This window comes from Halyomorpha halys, unplaced genomic scaffold (assembly GCF_000696795.3).
Source record: "Halyomorpha halys isolate HHAL.00 unplaced genomic scaffold, Hhal_1.1 Scaffold168.1, whole genome shotgun sequence".
In the NCBI taxonomy this organism is placed as follows: Eukaryota; Metazoa; Arthropoda; class Insecta; order Hemiptera; family Pentatomidae; genus Halyomorpha; species Halyomorpha halys.
Window position 1 is genome coordinate 1,305,787 of NW_027111025.1, and position 19,670 is coordinate 1,325,456.

A 19,670-nucleotide genomic window follows, 5' to 3' on the forward strand; every position below is an offset into this window, starting at 1 on the left:
TCATTTGAGCGAAGGACACTCCTGGTTTGACAATTCTTGAGGGTCTCCTGAGTGGTCTGGTTGCATCTTCTTGTCTGGGACCTCTCCATTTATTAATTTAATTTTATGAATGGGCAGAGTAAGAGTGCTCATTTGGGAGAAATGGGGCTACTCAACGGATTATTGTTTCATAACTATATAAAGAGGGCCGCGATATCTAAATCACACTGCGCTTCTGAACTCTAACAGATAAACACAATTATAAAAAGGTCGTTTTATCAGTTGAAAATTTGATCTAACTTGGTTATTGTTTAATGCTACCGACCATAGGAGCCCCATGTGTTGTAGAGTTATGGGACGCAAGTAAAGATGGCTTATATAATCTGGAGAGGGCTCTTTAAGTGCAGTATTGGTCTTAAACCAACCTTAGTGCATAAAAATTATAATAAAAAAAAACATATAATGAAGTTTGAAGAAATTCTGGTGCACTGTCCAAATCATACAGCGTTGTCCTTTCTTTCGTTAGTTAGATTTTTATAAACGTTGTATATAATACTGAATATAATGAACAGAATCAAATAATGCCTTAAACATGTTTCAATTAAAACGAAAACGAACTGTGTACAATCTTCTTGCATCGAGATCATCTGCGAAATCTTCAGCTAGTTCATCACTTCTGCGATTCCCTACTTGCACATTTCCTATTTGCATGTATTTACTCACACATTCAGCTGTAGTATCGGAAGTATTCCCTAGTTTAGCGCTACTCTCAAATGTTGTTATTTACTTTAAATTCACATATATCTTGTGCCTATTATTCATTTGACAATTATGTACGTAATCATGTCCGTCATAACATCACTAATTTTCTATTTTTTATTTATTTTATTCCAGAACGGCCTGGTGGGACTTACGTGGTTGTCCGTTACATTATATGTATATATTTTTTTTAGCAGTAGGTATAGTCTCTTTTTTTTTTTTGTGTAGGGTATAGTCTCGGTCTAAAAGAATCTAACTATATAAAATGTTATAATTAAAAGAGAAAATATATAAAATAAATAGATAAGAATAATGCTTCTAAATAAAAGAGAAAAGTAAAATTAATAACAAAAAATAATGATATTTGTAGACTTAACAAAACAAACAATTGCCCTCTAATGGTAAAAAGAAACAAGTTAAACTGAAATAGGGACGAGAGAAGAGAAAAAAATAAATAATAATAGTAGTAAGTAAAATAGAGGTAGTGTGAATAATGAATTAATAAATAGAGAAATTTATAACAGAATTCTTGCAGCAGCCAGGGCTTCAGTCTTCGGGTTGAGGTTGGGTTTCCCAGGTGGTAGGTCACTGCTCCTTTAACTGTCGGTAACTGGGAGTGGAACCTCATGAACCGTTTTTTGATGTGATCTTCTATTGACTCCAATTGTAATTCCCGAACTATTTTTTTAGATTTGTTCTATTTTTACCATTGTAAAATTCATATTTTTCTTTAGGTTTTGATTTTTTTTTTTTATTATTTATTTATTGTTTTTTACAACTGCATACACATATATACAACAAGTAAATTTACTGTAGGTGATATAATGACATGATACAAACATGTGGAGAATCTCCCCACCGATAGAACTCCAAAAACACTTCTAAAGGAGATCTCGAGGCCATCGTCTTTTCAGACGCCTAGGAGGATTATTAGGTAATGAAAGAGAAGCAAGATTAGAAACTAATAATGGATTTGAGTGGTTAGGGAGTTTGTAATGGAAGGATTGATATCTGTTCCGGGCCAGATCGGCAACATATGGAATTGAGGTCCTGATGGATGACTTGATTTGTGAAAAAATAAGGAGCACTAGGGATTTTACGAAGGATTTTGGATTGTAAGGATTGGATTCGGGAGGAATTTGATGGTTTAGTGGAGCCCCAAAGCTCAACTCCGTATGTCCAGATAGGCCTTATAATAGTCATGTAGATCAGTCTTTTGTTATTTAAAAGATGAAATAATAATTTAAGTCGGAAGTTTAGCTTTGGTTTTGTTATTTTGATGTGGAAGGTCTTATATGTTGTCTGTCCATGTGACTTTTACTGTGTCTCTACGGGTTAAACTTCATTCGTTAAGAAAATCAGGACATAGACCACGATTTATGCATCTTTGTTGCCGTTTTCCATTTAATACGCCATTCATGGAAGTGAAATAGGTATATTTGTAAGTATTATGATGGGTAATTAAAAAAATATTTGTTTCTACTTTTAAGCGGGGTAGATTTTCATTCCTCTAAAAACTCAGATTAGATTTTTTTTTCACTATTTCTTACATTAATACTTCCCCTTACTATATATAGGTAAGTAAAAGCATGATGAATAAATGAAAGTAAAAGAATGATCCTATGAAGGATTAGAAATTAAAGTAAATTTAATAAGAAGGAAGTAAACCATTACTAATATAATTTATAACAGCCGAATCATGTAAGTTAGATACACTCGCATGTGGTTAATGAAGTCAACTGTGGCGACAATAGTGAACAGAAAGTGGGGCAGGCGGCGCCTTCAGCTTTGTGATTCATGTTTGCGTAACCTGGCAATATGACAGTCATCATGATGAACAATAGTACCAGCCAGGATTCATTGACATACCTCCTGCTGCAACGTCAGGCAAACTGGTCGCAAGAGATAATTTTACACCGAGGTCAATTTTTCCAATTCCAAAATAAAAAGTCTATGGCAGAAATAAAAAATACATACAAGAATTAAATACAATTTATATTTTGCTATAAACCATTTATTTAATTGTTAATTGTCATTGGATCAATATTTAATATACTAAGAATGATTTTATAGAGTTGGTCTTGCTGTACACTTAAAGACTCATATATTGGTTATGTGAAACAAGAATAATTTAATAACTATGGTAACAAGAATCCATTTTCCTTACCCGCGTTATAAGTTTTGTTCACTATACTTATAATTTGCCTCTTTATCATCTATCTTTCACTATTATCTATTGTCTTTATTATTTGTATTTTTATTTTTATTTATCTTTATTTTTATTTATATATTATATGCGATATAACACGAGGAGGCCCCTCACCTCCGGACTCAAATAGTTGCTGAACGGATAGCTCATATGTAAAATTAAATATAACAGGTAACCTTTAAATACCAAAGGTAGTAAAAGGTAAGACACAACACGAATTACTTTTTCTTTCTACACAGTAATGCACTACTAACTCACATTTTATTTCTGTTTTAGAGGGTTCGGAAAAAAAAAAAAAAAAACTATTATTGTTACATATATTTTCTTCCTCTCAATTTTTCATTTTCTTTCCATATTTCAATTTCTAAATTATTAATAACTAATATATTTATACGTCTTTGCATTATATAACTTAATTTTCATTTTATTTCCTTAATTATGTTGTTTTACCTACTTTTTCAATTATCTATGTATAAATTTTATTTTCCAATTCTCTCATTACTTCATTTTATTAATTCCATTCTGTAAAATTATTCACTTTATGTCATTCTGTTTATATTTTATTTTTTATTTTCTATACTTATTGGTTATCTTGTTCTGTTCTCAGCCCTGGTGAAGACTTACTGCACATGCGTCCGCCTCGCATTTATGCACTTTTTATTATTTTCATTTCCACTCTATTAGTTTCATATAATTAATTTTTTTTTTAAACTTTGACTTACCAAGCATATATTATACACCAATATTACAATATTTAACTGATCTTATATATGCTATTCTAAAGTTGCAGCACTACACCAACACATATTCATTATATGAACACATCGGTATTTATTCACATATTATATAGATGAGGTTACGAAGAAAAATCTTACATTTAATAGAAGATTGTTTTGTAATTTTTAGGACCAAATAAATGTTTTGTTTTTTTTATTTAAGAAAATAAATCTATTAATAAAACCGAGCCTGAAAGGAATGAATTCAACCTTTAGAAGGAATTTATACTTTCATGAATGTGACCTGCGATACTCTAGCATATTACCATTGAATAGCATTCGCTTACAGAGAACTGTGAGTCATTCAGAACTATACGAAAAGTGACAATGAATCATTACATTTATTCATAGCACTAAATGAAATATTAGTGAAATTTCATTTACTTTATATACTTGGAGACCGATCGATGTTCCTAAACTATTCTATATTATTACTTAATGAGGATGAAAAACTCCAATAATTATACCGTACATCTAAAAAGTATCAGTGAATACGATAGAATCATCATCATCATCATCATCATCATCTGTGACACTACAACTCTTATAGAGTCAAGGCCTCCTGCAACTTCGTCTCTCTAATGGTTACCGCTGCTCTCCAATTGCTGATTCCCAAGCATATATTATAAATTAGCATATGTTATACGATAGAATGCTGAGCTAATAATTCGTATGTGTTAAGACAGTGTTAAATATCTGACAAATGATTATAGTAATAAAATACAGATGGTCCGGGTGCGATCAAAATAACTCAAATATTAAATAAACTATTTATTATGAGCCGACGTTTCGCCCTACTCCATCAGGGCTAAAAAAGAAAAAATAACTAAAGTAATGTAAAAAAAAAAGTAAGAGAATAAGATAACATAAAAAAAGTAAACTAACAATAAGACGTGGCTAAAAATTTATTATTAACACAAATTTCTATGATCCACTTTTTCTCTCACCTTGTTTTTTTAAAAAAAAAAAACTCCCTTATGGCCCTTAAGCCATTTTCAGTGAGACAATCAACAAATTGAAATTATATGGTTTATATAAGACATGGGCAATTAGTCTGCAAACAAGACAATTTAATGAATTATGTCATCAATGTTTAAGATTGTCTCCTTGAAAATGTCATAAGCGCCGAAACGTTGGTTTTTTAAAATAAAAAGTTAAGATAAAAAGTCGATCGTTGAAGTTTCTGTTAATAATAAAATAAACCACTCTCAAACAATCATTATATTAAATCAATTATTTCATAAAAATGAACAAAATAAAATAATATTATAAATAATATATATATATATATATAAAATTTATAATATTATTTTATATCTTTTAGCTTTCAAATGCCATTTGTTTATTGTTAAAATAAGATTTGTTCTTCATTTCCCCGTTTCTTATGTTGCTATAATTTAACTTCCATCGGATTACATAGTTTTCGTACCATGTTTACAAATAATACACGACATGTAGAAGAAATTTTATTATGTGACGAAGTCATAAGATACAGTTGAATAAGAGATGTGACAGTGTGACTGAGCTGGTATTTCACTATCATTAGTTCCCACACTCGTATTAATAGAACTACTGACAATGCCTGTAACGGATCAACTGATTACGACATCCATCTCCCATTGTGACCGTACCTCAGATTATTGATCTTAGCTTTCCTTGTTCATCAACTTAATTGAATATTACAAAACATTTAAACATATCAAACATCAATGGAACTTAAAAGAAAAAAGGTACATGAGGAGAAACATTTAGACAAACAAAACTCTAAATTTCTGGCTGAGATTACATCTCAGATCCGCTACCTTGGACTACATCTGGACAAACAACTAACCTGGAATCCTCACACAAGACTGAAAAGACAGAAAACTGCACGTCGATTTCGACTATTACAGCACTTACTAGACAAACGGACCAAACTTCCAATACCGATTTACATGACAATTATAAGGCCTATCTGGACGTACGGCGTTGAGCTCTGGGCTCCACTAAAACTTCGAATTTCTCTCGTATCCAATCCTTTCAATCCAAAATCGTAATATCTTAAATGCTCACAAAAAAAAAAAAATCATCCACAAAGACCTTAATATTCCATTTGTAACCGATCTAGCCCGAACCAGATATCAATCCTTCCATTACAAACTCCCTAACCACTCAAATCCATTAGTTTCTAATCTTGCTTCCTCTTTTACTCCGGACAATCCTCCGAGGCGTCTGAAAAGAAGATGGTCTCAAGACCTTATATTGTAAAAATGTTTTTAGAGTACTAGTTTCTCTACATGCTTGTACCTACCATGATTTCCTCAAATTTACTTGATGTTTTATGTACAGTTGTAAATATCAATAAATAAATTTAAAAAAAAAAAAAAGAAAGATTACATCTGACACCTGACAAGATTTGAAGTTCTAAATTACTTCTCCGAAAATTACTAAAGTTTATCATTTTATGCGATTTTTTTTATAGTCAAATATTATTCAGAAAGCTTGATAATAAATATTATCAAAATTTTGTTTTATATGTAACATATTTCAGTTACGTTTCAGCCTAATCTATTGGATATCTTCAGTCGTTTACTTCTTTACGAAAGTCAAAATACATATTAATATAATCTGTTTTCAAACGTACATCTCCTAGAAGTAATTATGATATTTTATATAAATTCCGGTTATTTCTAGTTTTTTATTTACAGAAGTTGGGGCTTGCATATCTTCTCAGAGCTTCTATACCTACTATGTATAAATTAATATTTGACAAAAGATTTATAAACTCGTATTATTGCAGGAAGATAGTAGAAGAAAACTATTTATTTTTAACCAACGTTTCGTCCCACTTTGCAGGGCTTCGTAAGATGTAAACAAAGATGACAACTGATTAACAATAAATACTTTCTTTTACTATTTTGACTCCTTTATTGAACACCACGCGGACGAACATCTTCCTACAATCAACTTCATACGGTCAAATATCTTCTTCCAAACTCGTATTATTGTTAAAATAATACAAATTGAGAAATTTTCATTCATATTTGGGAAAAAATTGTTATGATTCAGAACGTTAAATATATTGTAATAGAAAAGAAATATAAAATGTGCCGATATCTTAAGTAAATGTAACATACAAGAAACTGCACCTCCATTTTGCAAAGATGAAATAGATAGTTAAGTAGGAAATCCTATAGAGTGCACTGAAAAGCAGTAGTGAAGTAATTAATATAAAAGAAAAATTAAAAAAAAAAAAAAAAAAAAAAAAAGGAAGTGACAATGTCATATATATTTTTTATAGACACCACAAATAATGTAACTTAAAATTTGATTTTAACTTAGAAAAAAGAAATAATATATTTTGTTCAAATATAAATGAATAACATTTTAATTTTTTATAATTTCAATAGTTATATATGTTTTAAAAATAATTCCTTTGTAAAATATTAATTTATATATTAAAGATATAAAATCATTGATATATAGTTACCACGTCATCTGATTAATCGATTATGGATAACTGGAGTTTTAAGGGTTTCTAATTTTCCCCAAAATTAAAATATATAGAAGAATAGAACCTTAGAAAATGGAAAAATTGCTCAATATTTTCTAAGGTTTTCTTCCGAGGCCTATATTTTTAACTCTCTCTATTCCTCAACCATCTTCGTTAAAACGGTCGATACGCAAACATAAAAAATGAAGTAATAAATAAATAGAAATAATTAATAATCAAATAATCGTAGAAAAGAATAAATAAATTTAAAAAGTAATAAATAAGTTAAAATAAATTTGAGATACGTGCCACTGTGCATGATGTACTTACATGTATTTATGTAATATGTTCTTTATAAACGTTTCGAGGGCGTAGTGACTCACTCTCTCTAAGGTTAATTTGAACATTTTTGATATCAATGGAAGTTATAATGAGTTAAATAAATAAAAATGTAAATTCATGCAATGACTTACTTTTTTCGTTTGGAAGTGTTCCTTAAGTCCGGAAAGCTCGTGCTCAATATGTTTAAGAACATTCCTCAGGTCGCCAACCTATCAGCAAAGGATATCCATTAGGAGATAATAAAAATGTTTGATCTTTAACATTCTAGTTTTATTTCGCATGCAATTTTAAAATATCTTATAATAGGAAAAAAATATTATCATGCAAAATTACTCGTGGATGCTCCTCGGTTTACAAGAAACAGCTAATTGCTTCGGGAACTGCAAATAGAGACGAGGAGAAGATAGTCGGGGGTGCGGTCAAAATAAAACACAAATAAGTTGAAGTAACTTATTTAATCGTGCCTACGTTTCGGCCAGAATTTCTAGCCTTCATCAGGGCTGTTAGCTTGAAATGTTACCTTGCGGTACTTATACTATGCTTCGGTTTGTTTAAAATAATTATCATTACATTAAGTTAATTATAATGAAGTAAAGAATATTACGTTAATATTTTTGTATTATCCGGTTTGTTTCATTATTTTTTATTATATTGTAATTGAGTAATAGACTCAGGTTTTTTTATAACTGTATCTTATGTAATAATATCTGTAAAATATTTTATTTTCCATGAATAAAAATATTTTATTCTATTTTATGATCATATATAATTATGATGATTACACTGTATAATTATATCAATTCGATTGGAATCCATACACATATGCGATTTTTGGAGAGGATAATTAATCAGGACATGTCAAAATAATCCTTAATTTTAATCAAAAACTCGAATTCGAAATTTAGCATGATCGCAATATGTTCCCTTAATATTTAGGATATATATATATGTAAGTGAAAAGTAAAAACTAAGGTGCTATAGCTTTGAAATTAGCGGAACCGAATCCAATCAATAAAATTGTTATATCCAAAACACTACATAGAGAACATTTCATCAATATTATTGAATTTATAAAATTTTAAAAAAAATGAGGAGAATTTTAAAGTAGAGATAAGGAACAAGGCAATGCTAAGGACCTGAGATCGATCAATAACAATAACTATAATCTATCAATGAAACTAGTTTTTGTGATACAAGATCGAAAAACGTTAGACACGTGTCTAAGATTTCATACCAAATAGCCGAGAAAATTTTTTTTTTTTTTTATGATTATGGAAAATTCTTATATTATCGTTTCCTGCCTATGCTCGTTATGTCTTTAAAGGTTTTTTATTAAAAGAAAATTATTTATGGTTAACCAAATGTTTCGCCCCATTTCGCAGGGATTCGTCAGGGCTAAATGAAAAAAAAAACATTTTAAAATTAACAAAACATTAAAATAAGAGCATTTCAAAACAATTGTAATGTTAATAAAGTATAAACAAAAATTAACCAGGTGTGGTAAATGTTCTAAATTCTAAGTATGATAATATAACAGTTGTCTTGAAATACTCTTATTTTAATATTTTGTTAATTCTAAAATGTTTATATCTTGGTTTTTTTTTTTCATTTAGCCCTGACAAGACCCTACAAAGTTGGGCGAAACGTTGCTTAATAATAAATAATTTTGTTTTACTATTTTGATACCGTTATTATTGCCAACCAGGCTATCTTCCTACAATCTACTTCTTACAGTCAACCATCTTCTTCCAAGATATATATATATAGAAAACATTTGTCTCTAGGTGATATATATATACACACACAGCTAAATGAGAGAATACTTAAATACTTAATGTTCCCTACTTTGTTAGGGCTACAATTAAACATAAACATATCATGCCTATGGGAGCGCGGTAGCAGGGTGTTAAGGCGCGATGCTACTAACTCCAAGGACTCGGGTTCAAATCCTCCTGGGCAGAAAACTGTTACACTGTAGCCGTAAGTCAACCCTGTGTATTCTGGAGCCCTCCTGTCGGCTACCCAGCCTCATAAATTGGGTAAAAAAATCTGGCGGTCGAGCGTGGTTCTGACCAAATCACCTCCTTGCACAACCGTTGATCTAGTAACAGTACTTCCTTACAAAGTACTAAACCCCTGATCCTTCTTGGATTGTAGCGGTACCGATTTTAAATTTAATATCATGTTTAGTCGGAAGTAGATATCACTCCCTCTGTTGTAACTTCCTTTCTAAACAAGCCTAGTAATTTCTAAACTTGAATCTTGATAATCCTTATGACCCTCTGAAAATAAAACGACCTCTGGACCTTCTCCAATAGATATATTAGATATATGAAATAAATATACATATGAAATCAGATTGTAGCGCCATAGTCACCCATTCAGATATTTCAACTTTCATCGAAATATTACCTAGAGAACTAATGACTGCCAGGCGATCTAAGAAAAGAAAGGGAGGAAACGAAAGCTACGACGAGGAACGCAGACCACAATCCTAAAACGAAAAATTAATTTGCCTAGTTGTTGACCAGGATAGAAGAATTACAGCCATCACGGTGAGCGGAATAATCTCAGAATTCAGGAATTGGAGGATGATGGACCCTATGGTAATAGGGATTGATGATGATTCCCGTTAGGATGACCATCCAATGTCAATGCTAACTGTACCTCGGTGGAGTCCGGTATGGGAGCCGGGGAACTTCAGAGCTCATTGTTCTGCCAGGACGGAGTCAAAGGGTCAGCAGACCTATTATGATTGATACCGAACAGGTAATGAAAATAGGTTATTGTTCAGGGAGCTCCAAGAGGGCTGCCATATAAATGGTATACTTTTATTATTTTATGTAAAATTATCTGAATAATTACTAACACAAAATTCAATGAATTTTTAGGGCAGGCTGATTGCCCATGTCTTATATAAACCCCATGTCGTATAATTTTAATACAAAAATATTCTTCAAAAATTGTTTTTTCTTTTCTATTAACCTCATTAACAGGTTAATGCCCTTAACATCAGTAAGACCTTAAGGTCATTAACCAGTTAAGTGTGACTGAGTATTTTTGTATTACAATTATGTGGTTTATATGAGACATTGGCAATTAGCCTGCAAAAAAAAGACAATTTAATGAATTATGACATCAATTATTAAGGTTGTCTCCTTGGAAATGGCCTAAGGGCCGAAACGTTGGAGGTTTATCAAATAAAAAATTGAGAGTTAAAGTAGATAAAAAAAAATAAAATAATTTTTAGTTAGAATTATCCGATAAATTTCATTTACCACTCTATATACGTCCATTAATTTTATATCAATTGGTGAGGTAATGTTGAAATTGTTCTAATTTTTATAATTCTCAAAAAAAAAAAATCTAAAACAGGGAAGGCGAAAAGTATACGCAAAGCATGGATGTATATATATGGTAATACACATTGTCATACACGATATAATACACTTATTGTTTCCATCAATGTCACCATGGAACCTCCGTTTAAGAATTCTGTGAAGCTGAAAATAGGTAACGTTTGAAATGGAACCTGTACAAGCGCTGCGTCTTTTTTCCATTTTATAAGAAATCTTATATTAAATAGAAAATCCAAAAGATATTTTGACTTTCATATTGAGGATATATAAATACAATAATGAATATTTTTTTTCTTAATGTTTATACCATCAATTCTGTGCAGGGTTCTTTCAAAACAAACCGTATACAAACATCTTTGTTTATCGGCAAACATATTTCTTTCCATTGTAATAAATTCTTTTCTCCAGGCTACAGGAGGAAACCACAGAACATAAAAGAATGCAGTGTCCAGGCTATGCTATTTTCCAACAGGAATCTCAGTAATGTAAATAGAAAACAAAACCGCTCCCAGGGGAACCCCACGAGCAAGCGACTGTAAAAGCTTACTCTGGTTGGAGGAATGTTTACAGGGAAATTCAGGACAATTTTCTTTAAAACCGCAGTTTAACGTTTCATTTTTAAAGAGTAACATGTAATACCCTTGCAATTCTTTCGGAATTTGCCATGAGAACTGTTAGTACAAGAGCAGGGAAGAAAAAAAGTCAGTTTTCTCAACCCAATTTTTGATTACTTTAATGAAAACTATGTATAATTACTAGTCAAAATTGATGAGTCTTCCAAGTATAGGTAGAGGGATTGAAAAATACTGTTTCAAAACCTTTAAAAAACAATGATTTTTCCTTCGGAGCTCTTAAAAACTACCAACAACACTAGAAAATCTAAGAGAACATTATTTAAAGAAGAGTAAATTTGCTGAAATATTAGCCCTAAAAAAGCTATTTACGTCCAATAGTTCTCGAGATATAGCTTTTTAAAAAGACAAATTACTTAAAAATCTACAGAAAGATCTAGTAGTTAGTTAATTTATTTTGAGAAATCTATATCTCAGAAACTATGTGAAGTACAGATGTCTATTACCACTCAAATTAAAGCTAGTTTAATGAACTATAATGTAGTTTATGACCTTTACCTTCGTAGGAATAGTAGTATTTCCTAAAATAAATTTATTTATAGTTGTTCGGACAATAAATTTGATTTATGAAAAACTTTATTTCTGAAACAATTGGACGTACCGATTTCTGCCAGCGCTCAAATTAAAGCTAGTTAAATTTACTACAAAATAGTTAATTATGTTGATCTTTGTAGGAGTAGTAGTTTTTATGATATTTGATATATATAAACTCACAAAATGTTAATTTCTAGTTGTTCGTATAAAACGTTGGATATTTGAAAAAATATATCTCTAGATCCATAAGACACAAATATGTCTGCCAACACTAAAAAAAAAAAAAAAGGAAATTTAACTTACTATACGGTATTTTATGATACTTATCTTCATAGGGGTAATAGTTTTTATGGTATTCACATATGAATATAAATTTGGCAAATGAAAATTTGTCCGAACAACTATAAATCAATTTATTTTAGCAAATTCCATGTAAACTATTAATCCTACGAATATAAACATCATAAACTACATTATAGTTCATTAAACTAGCTTTAATTTGAGTACTAGTAGACATCGGTACGTCAAATGGTTTTTGAGATACAAATTTTTAAAATAAATTCACTCTGTTATATACATCTGTTCTTTATTAAATCACATTTTTTCATCGAGGAATAGCCACAGAAGGGGAATTTCCCTCAGAACGATCATATCAATCAATAATTAACTATTTCATTTGGATCTTCAAATGTGTACGGTAGAAAAAGGTATTTAGTTTAGATAAAGTTTTTTCACGAAAAGTATACTTTTATCACGAGTGCGGTGACACTACAGTAAGGCACGATGCTTCTATTGCATCTGCAAGGATCTGAGTTCGAATCCGGCTAGAAAATTCTTTTCTGTTACACTGTAGCCGTGAGTCAGCCCTGTGTGTTCTGGAGCACTCCTATGGTCCAGTCAGCCTCATAAATTAGGTACCCTCACCAGGGTAAAAATCTGGCGATCGAGCGTGATTCTGACCAAATCACATCCTTTGACAACCGTTGGTTAAGTAACAGTACTTCCTTGCAAAGTACTCTTGACCCTTCATGGGTTGTAGTGGTTCAGATTTTTTTAATACTTTTATTAATTCATGATTATTTTATGTTTTATAGGGATTGAAGAGGAAAAAAAAAAAAAAAGGAATACAGCCAACTTACTAGTGTCCTGCAATATCCTCTAAAATAGCTACAAATTTGTTCCTATATCATCAATGATAAAAAAAATTACAAAATGGTTCATGCTACCTGTGTAGCTGATGGAATAGAATAGTGGATAAAGTCATGAATTATTTCTGTAAATATTGCAAAATACATAAACAAATTCAAATTTATGTTATACAGTTGTACGCTTTTCAGCATCTGTATTAAACGATTTTGCAGGTTTTAACATTTTTACACGCAATCAGATTTTTATTGAATGAAAAGTCGCGCTAAAATGATAATAAGTATACTTAATTAATCATATCATATAACTATCATTAGTATGAAGTGCAGACAAGAGTTATGAGAAATGAGAGATGGCAATAGTGCTTACAGGATTTGAACAGCAAGCTCAGCCCTACTGTTATCAGGATTGTTGGAATGATCACAGTTCAAGAGAACAGCAAGGGTTTGAAACATTTACGATGTTCTATCATTCGTTATACTACGAAAAATCACATAACTCTTTGACATTATTTTTGAGCGATCTATTGGGGATAGGATAATCTGTCTACTAAAAATGAGTATTCAGTAATTTATTTAAACCTAACTTCAAGGAGGTTCGAATAAATGTTTACGAAATTATTGTCTATTTTTTTATATTAAAAAAAATTTAATCTGTTCTGCTACAACCAATGAAGGGTCAGTGGTGTAGTAATTTGTAAACGATTGTGAAGAAGGTGATTTGATCCAATTTTTTTAGCTTTCTTTGGATAGTACTACCAATTATCAAGCAAATCCCGATAGTACGACAGCAAATATTAGGTTACAAGATGATAGCGGCGCGGCTACTATAGTACAAGAACCGGAGTGAAAAAAAAGCTCTTTATTTCACCCTATTTTTTGATTACTTAAATGAAAACTATTTATAATCACTAGTGAAAAGTGATGAGTATGCCAAGTAAAGGTAGGCGAAATAAAAAATGGCGACTGTTTCATAACGTTAAAAATATAATTTTTCATTTGGAGCTCTATTTCTTTAAAACTACCTACAACACTAAAAAAACCTATGAGAACGTTCTTTAAATTAGAGTAAATGTGCTAAAATATTATTCCTAATAGAGCCCTTTACGTTCGATATTTCCCGAGAAACAGCTTTTTAAAATCAGTAGTTAGTGTTGTTTTTGAGAAATCTATATCTCAAAAAACATTCAACGTACAGATGACTATTAGCACTCTAATTAATGCTATGTTAATGTGCTATAAAGTAGTTTATGACGTTTATCTTCATACAAGTAATAGCTTATATGGTAATTTCCAAAATAAATTCACAAAATGTTTATTTCTAGTTATTCAGAAAGATTTTTTGTATTTATGAAAAAATTGATCTCAAGAAGTATTAGACATACAGATGTCTGCCAGCACTCAAAATAAATGAAATTTAAGTCACCACAAAGTAGTTTATGAGACGTATTTTCCTATGAGTAGTAGTTTTTATGATATTGGCATATGAATATGAATTTTGCAGATGTAATTTTGTCCAAACAGCTGTAAATCAATCATCATGAAATAAATACTCCTAAGAAGATAAACGTCATAAACTACTTTATAGCTCATTAAACTAGCTTTAAGTTGAGTGCTAATAGACATCTATACGTCCTATGGTTTTTGAGATGTAGATTTCTCAAAATAAATTTACTAACTACTGATTTTTCAGTGGATTTTTTTATGAAACGTTCCTTTTTAAAAAGCTATATACCGGGAACTATTGGACATAAATATTTCTATTAGGGCTCATATTTTAGTAAATTTACTCTAATCTAAATAATGTTTAAGGCTTACGATTCTATTGACCGACAGAAGTTGTATAATATTCTGATGGAACAGGGAATACCAAAGAAGTTAGTAAATCTCGTACGGACGTATCATTATTTCAAGAAATTCCAGGTCCAGTCGGGTTTAAAACAAGGTGATTCTCAATCACCTATCTTATTTAATCTAACACTAAATATTATATTAGAAATGTGATGCCTACCGAAAAGGGATTAACTTTGGCTGGTAAAATACCGGTGCTTGGGTATGCAGATGGTTTGGTAATATAGGGTGATGACAAAGAAACTATAGAACTAAATACAACCGTGTTACCAAATTCCAGTAAGGAACTAGATCTTGAAATAAATACGGATAAAACAAAATACATGGTTAGCTGTAAAAACGCGAGCAATTTCGGTGATATAGATATAGTAAGAAATACGTTTAAACAGGTAAATAGGTTTAAGTAATTAGGTTCTACGGTAACTAGAAAAAACGAAATTGATGAGGAAATAAAAGCTAGGTTGAAGACGGGAATGCTTGTTATTTTTCAATTCGAAACTGCTTAGCTCGCGCCTTCTATTGAAAAACTTAAAAATTAAAATTAACAAAACTATTATCCTTCACACTGTTCTTTATGGATGTGAGACGTGCCCTCTTACACTAAGGGCTGAACAGCGTCTTAAGGTTTTCGAAAATAAAGTATTATGCAAAATATTCGGACCGAGAAAGGATGAATTAACGGGAGAATTTAGAAGATTACACAACGCTGAATCAAGGGACCTTCACTCGGTAAATATAATTCAAGTTATAGCATTGCGACGTATAAGATGAGCGTGTAAGGCGGATCCCTAAAGTGTTAATAAACACTGAACCAACGGGTAAACGTCCGAGGAGTAGACCGAAACGTAGATGGGAGGATTGCGTTAAAACAGATTTAGTGGAATTGGGTTTGGAGGGGCATCACTGGAAGGATGTGTGCAGAGAGCGTTTGGTGGTATCGGCATCGAACCTTTGGGTTCGTTAGGCCTTTATTATTATTATTATTATTAAACAATGTTTTTCTAGAATAGTTAGTAGTTTTAAAGATATATTTCTCCGAATGAAAAACTAATGTTTTTTAATGTTTCTAAACAGCCGCCATTTTTCCCCCTACCAATACTTGGCAGATTCATCAATTTTTACTATTAATTATACATAGTTTTTATTAAACTATTTAAAAAATGGGGCCAAACAACTGCCCTTATTCTCCTCTTGGGCTCTTGTACTACTATCACTTCGCTATACTGTCACCTTCTCCATAAAATTCACAACTGTTCATCAGTTAGTTATAATTAATTAGTTCGGAAAAAAATAAAATAAAGATCTTTATCATATGTTCTTGGACAGTAAAATTGTGAGTCTTTTATATTGGCTTGTTATTTTCTCAGTTTCAACTTGTCTTATAATTGCTATTATTTTACAGAACAACCTATTCCAATTAAATTCTAAATATCCTTGTGATTTCCTTAGATAGAAATATCAAGCCTTGGTAGTTAATTGTTTCACTCTCCGTTATGAAATACATATCCGCTCTAAAATGTCTATGTATATATATACATATCCGTTGGAGAAATGCAGGTATTTTTTTTATAATCCTTTGAAAAGTTTCAATATTTCAATTAGGAAATTCGATCGGTTTCTAAGAACAACTTTCTTTTTATCTGATCTTATCGTTTTGCCGGTAACTATTAAAAAAACACATACATAGATTATTAACCTGTTTTATAGGAAATAAAAACCAGGCACCAACTGAGGATCATTAGAATTCTAAAGTACTAGTAAAAAACAATTGGATTAGTTCTGCTTATGGCGCCTAACCCCTTACCCAACTAAGATATAATAGAGACATTACTAGCTGTGTGTGGTATTAATGAATACATCAATTTACTCTGTTTCATCAGAGCTTCAATCAATATGGCATAACATTAATTAATAGGAGGAATATGCAAATCTAACGGCCCATTGTAGTTATTAGCTAAGATATCAATCAAACTCAACATAACTAATTGCTATTAGGACGTTTACTGATTGATGTTGCATGAAAATGACACAAGATACATGACTAAAATAGCAAATCAAGATTAGTTTAGCTTCACGTTAATTTTTAAAAATATAACTAATATAAAACAGATGAGGGTAGGGATAATCCTGAGAAAATATGACATGCATATACTGAATGTTATATATTACTTTTTTTCAATTTTATATTTATTTATCCTTATTGACGATTGTTGATTTTTTTTTAAAGATTTAAATTGAATAATACTAACGTGTAAAAATGCGATCAATATGCATATAAAATTTTTATTTAATTCAAACATTTTATTTTATTTATATTTTATTGGAAGAAGTTAGTCTGGGTGACGGTAAATAAATATATCAAAATAATTAAAAAAAACTATTTATTGTTCACCAATGCTTCGACCCACTTTGCAGGGCTTTGTCAGGATTGCAAGAATGAAGTTTTACTACCAACTGATGAAAATGTTGGTTAACAATATATAGTTTTCTTTTTCTATTTTGATACTTTTATTGACCGCCACCTGGACTATCTTCATACAGTCATCTATTTTCTTCCAATATTTATATTTTTATTTTATTTTTAGTTTGCTAAAGAGCAAAAAAAGAAATATGTATTCGGTTAAGGGAGAAAATATAATTAGATGTATTTGGGGGAAAAATGAAGAATAATCAGGGAAAATAATTTAAAAAAAAATTAAAATATAGAAAGAACAAAAATGATAAAACAAAAAAAATCAAGGAGTAATATTATATGTATTATAAATTTACTGTAATATGCCTGTACGTTATAAGAACTTAAAAAAAAAAGTCTATGTATTAGTATGCTGTGTGTAACCCAAAATAGTTGGACAGCGCAAAGTTTGTGAATGTAGTTTTTCATTCTCTGTAAAATATAAAATGAGGGTAACAAATTATAATAATTAATTATGCATCTACTTATATACACTGGAATTGCAGTTAGATTTTACATAACCACAGATATTCAGAATTTTAAAAAAATAAAAAAGTATTGATGTTGTTGCGGGATCTTCTTTCAACATCACCTGAAAATCTGAAGAGAATTGGTGTGACTCATGAGCGATACGTTCAGTGAGTATGTCCCTGACGGTCAGATCGTTTCTGCAGTAGCGACACATTGGTGGGCCTTGGATTAGTCGAACTCACATCGTATTGAAGCGTCGAATTTTATAGATCTCTGTATAAGTCATTGTTGGGACTTCTCAATCTACCATTAGTAATTTTTAAATTGGGTGTACGTTTTTGCGAACAACTGGTGTTGAGTTTGATGATAGTTAACGTCAAAAACGGTGCTGAGTGCAAAGGGGTTAAGGCTATGTTTTGGAATAGTGCAAGAGCCCAAGAGGAGAAAAAAGGCAGTTATCTCACCCCAATTTTTGATTACTTTAATGAAAACTATGTATAATTAATAATCAAAATTGATGAGTCTGCGAAGTATAGGTAGAGGAAATACAAAATGGCGGCTATTCAAAGCGCCTTTCAAACAAATTTTTCATTCGGAGCTCTACATCTTAAAAAGTAGGAACACCACAAGAAAACCTAAGAGAACGTCATTTAAAGATGAGCAAATTTGCTAAAATATGAGCCCTAATAGAGCTATTTACGGTAAATAGTTTCTGAGATATAGCTTTTTAAAAAGCAACATTTCATAACAATGTTGTATGGGACGTACTAAAAGATCAGTAGTTAGTGAATTTATTAGAAAAATTTATATCTCAAAAACCCTTTGACGTACAGATGTCTATTAGCACTCAAATTAAAGCTAGTTTAATGAGCTATAAAGTAGTTTATGATGTTTATCTTCATAGGAGTAATAGTTTACATGAAATTAGCTAAAATAAATTGATTTATAGTTCTTCGGACAAATTTTCATTAGCCAAATTTATATTCATATGTGAATATCATAAAAACTACTACCCTAAGAAGATAAGTGTCATGAACTACTTTATAGTAAGTTAAATTTCCTTTATTTTGAATGCTGGCAGACATATGTGCGTCTTATGCATCTAGAGATATATTTTTTCAAAAATCCAACATTTTATACGAACAACTAGAAATTAATATTTTGTGAGTTTATTTTGTCAAATATTATAAACACTACTACAACTACAGAGATAAACATTATTAACTATTTTGTACTAAATTGAACTAGCTTTAATTTGAGCGCTGGCAGACATCTGTACGTCCAATGGTTTTTGAAATGAAGTTTTTAATAAATCAAACTTATTGTCCAAACAACTATAAATTAATTTATTTTAGCAAATATCATGAAAAGTACTATTCCTATGAAGGTAAGAGTTATAAACTTCTTTATAGTCCATTTTACTAGCTTTAGTTTAAGTGCTAATATACATCTGTACGTCACATAGTTCCTGAGATATAGAATTCTCTAAATAAATTAACTAACTACTAATCTTTCAGTTGATTTTTTAGAAATTTTACTTTTTAAAAAGCTATATCTCGAGACCTATTGGACATAAATAGCTCTTTTAGGACAAATATTTCAGCAAATTTACTCTTCTTTAAATAATATTCTCTTAGATTTTCAAGTGGTGTTGGTAGTTTTTAAGATATAGAGCTCCGAATGAAAAAT

The 19,670-nt window shown here is 30.6% G+C and overlaps 1 protein-coding gene across 3 annotated transcripts in view; it reads right to left on the reverse strand.

Moving 5' to 3' along the window:
- The window catches only part of LOC106678915 (probable DNA double-strand break repair Rad50 ATPase), a gene marked incomplete in the record, with an annotated part of 525,008 nt that overhangs the window by 374,027 nt on the left and 131,311 nt on the right, over window positions 1-19,670 (reverse strand). For all 3 annotated transcript variants that reach the window (XM_067049131.1, XM_067049130.1, XM_067049132.1), the window contains 1 exon segment: window positions 7,669-7,746. In XM_067049131.1, coding sequence (XP_066905232.1) covers window positions 7,669-7,746 — 78 coding nt within the window.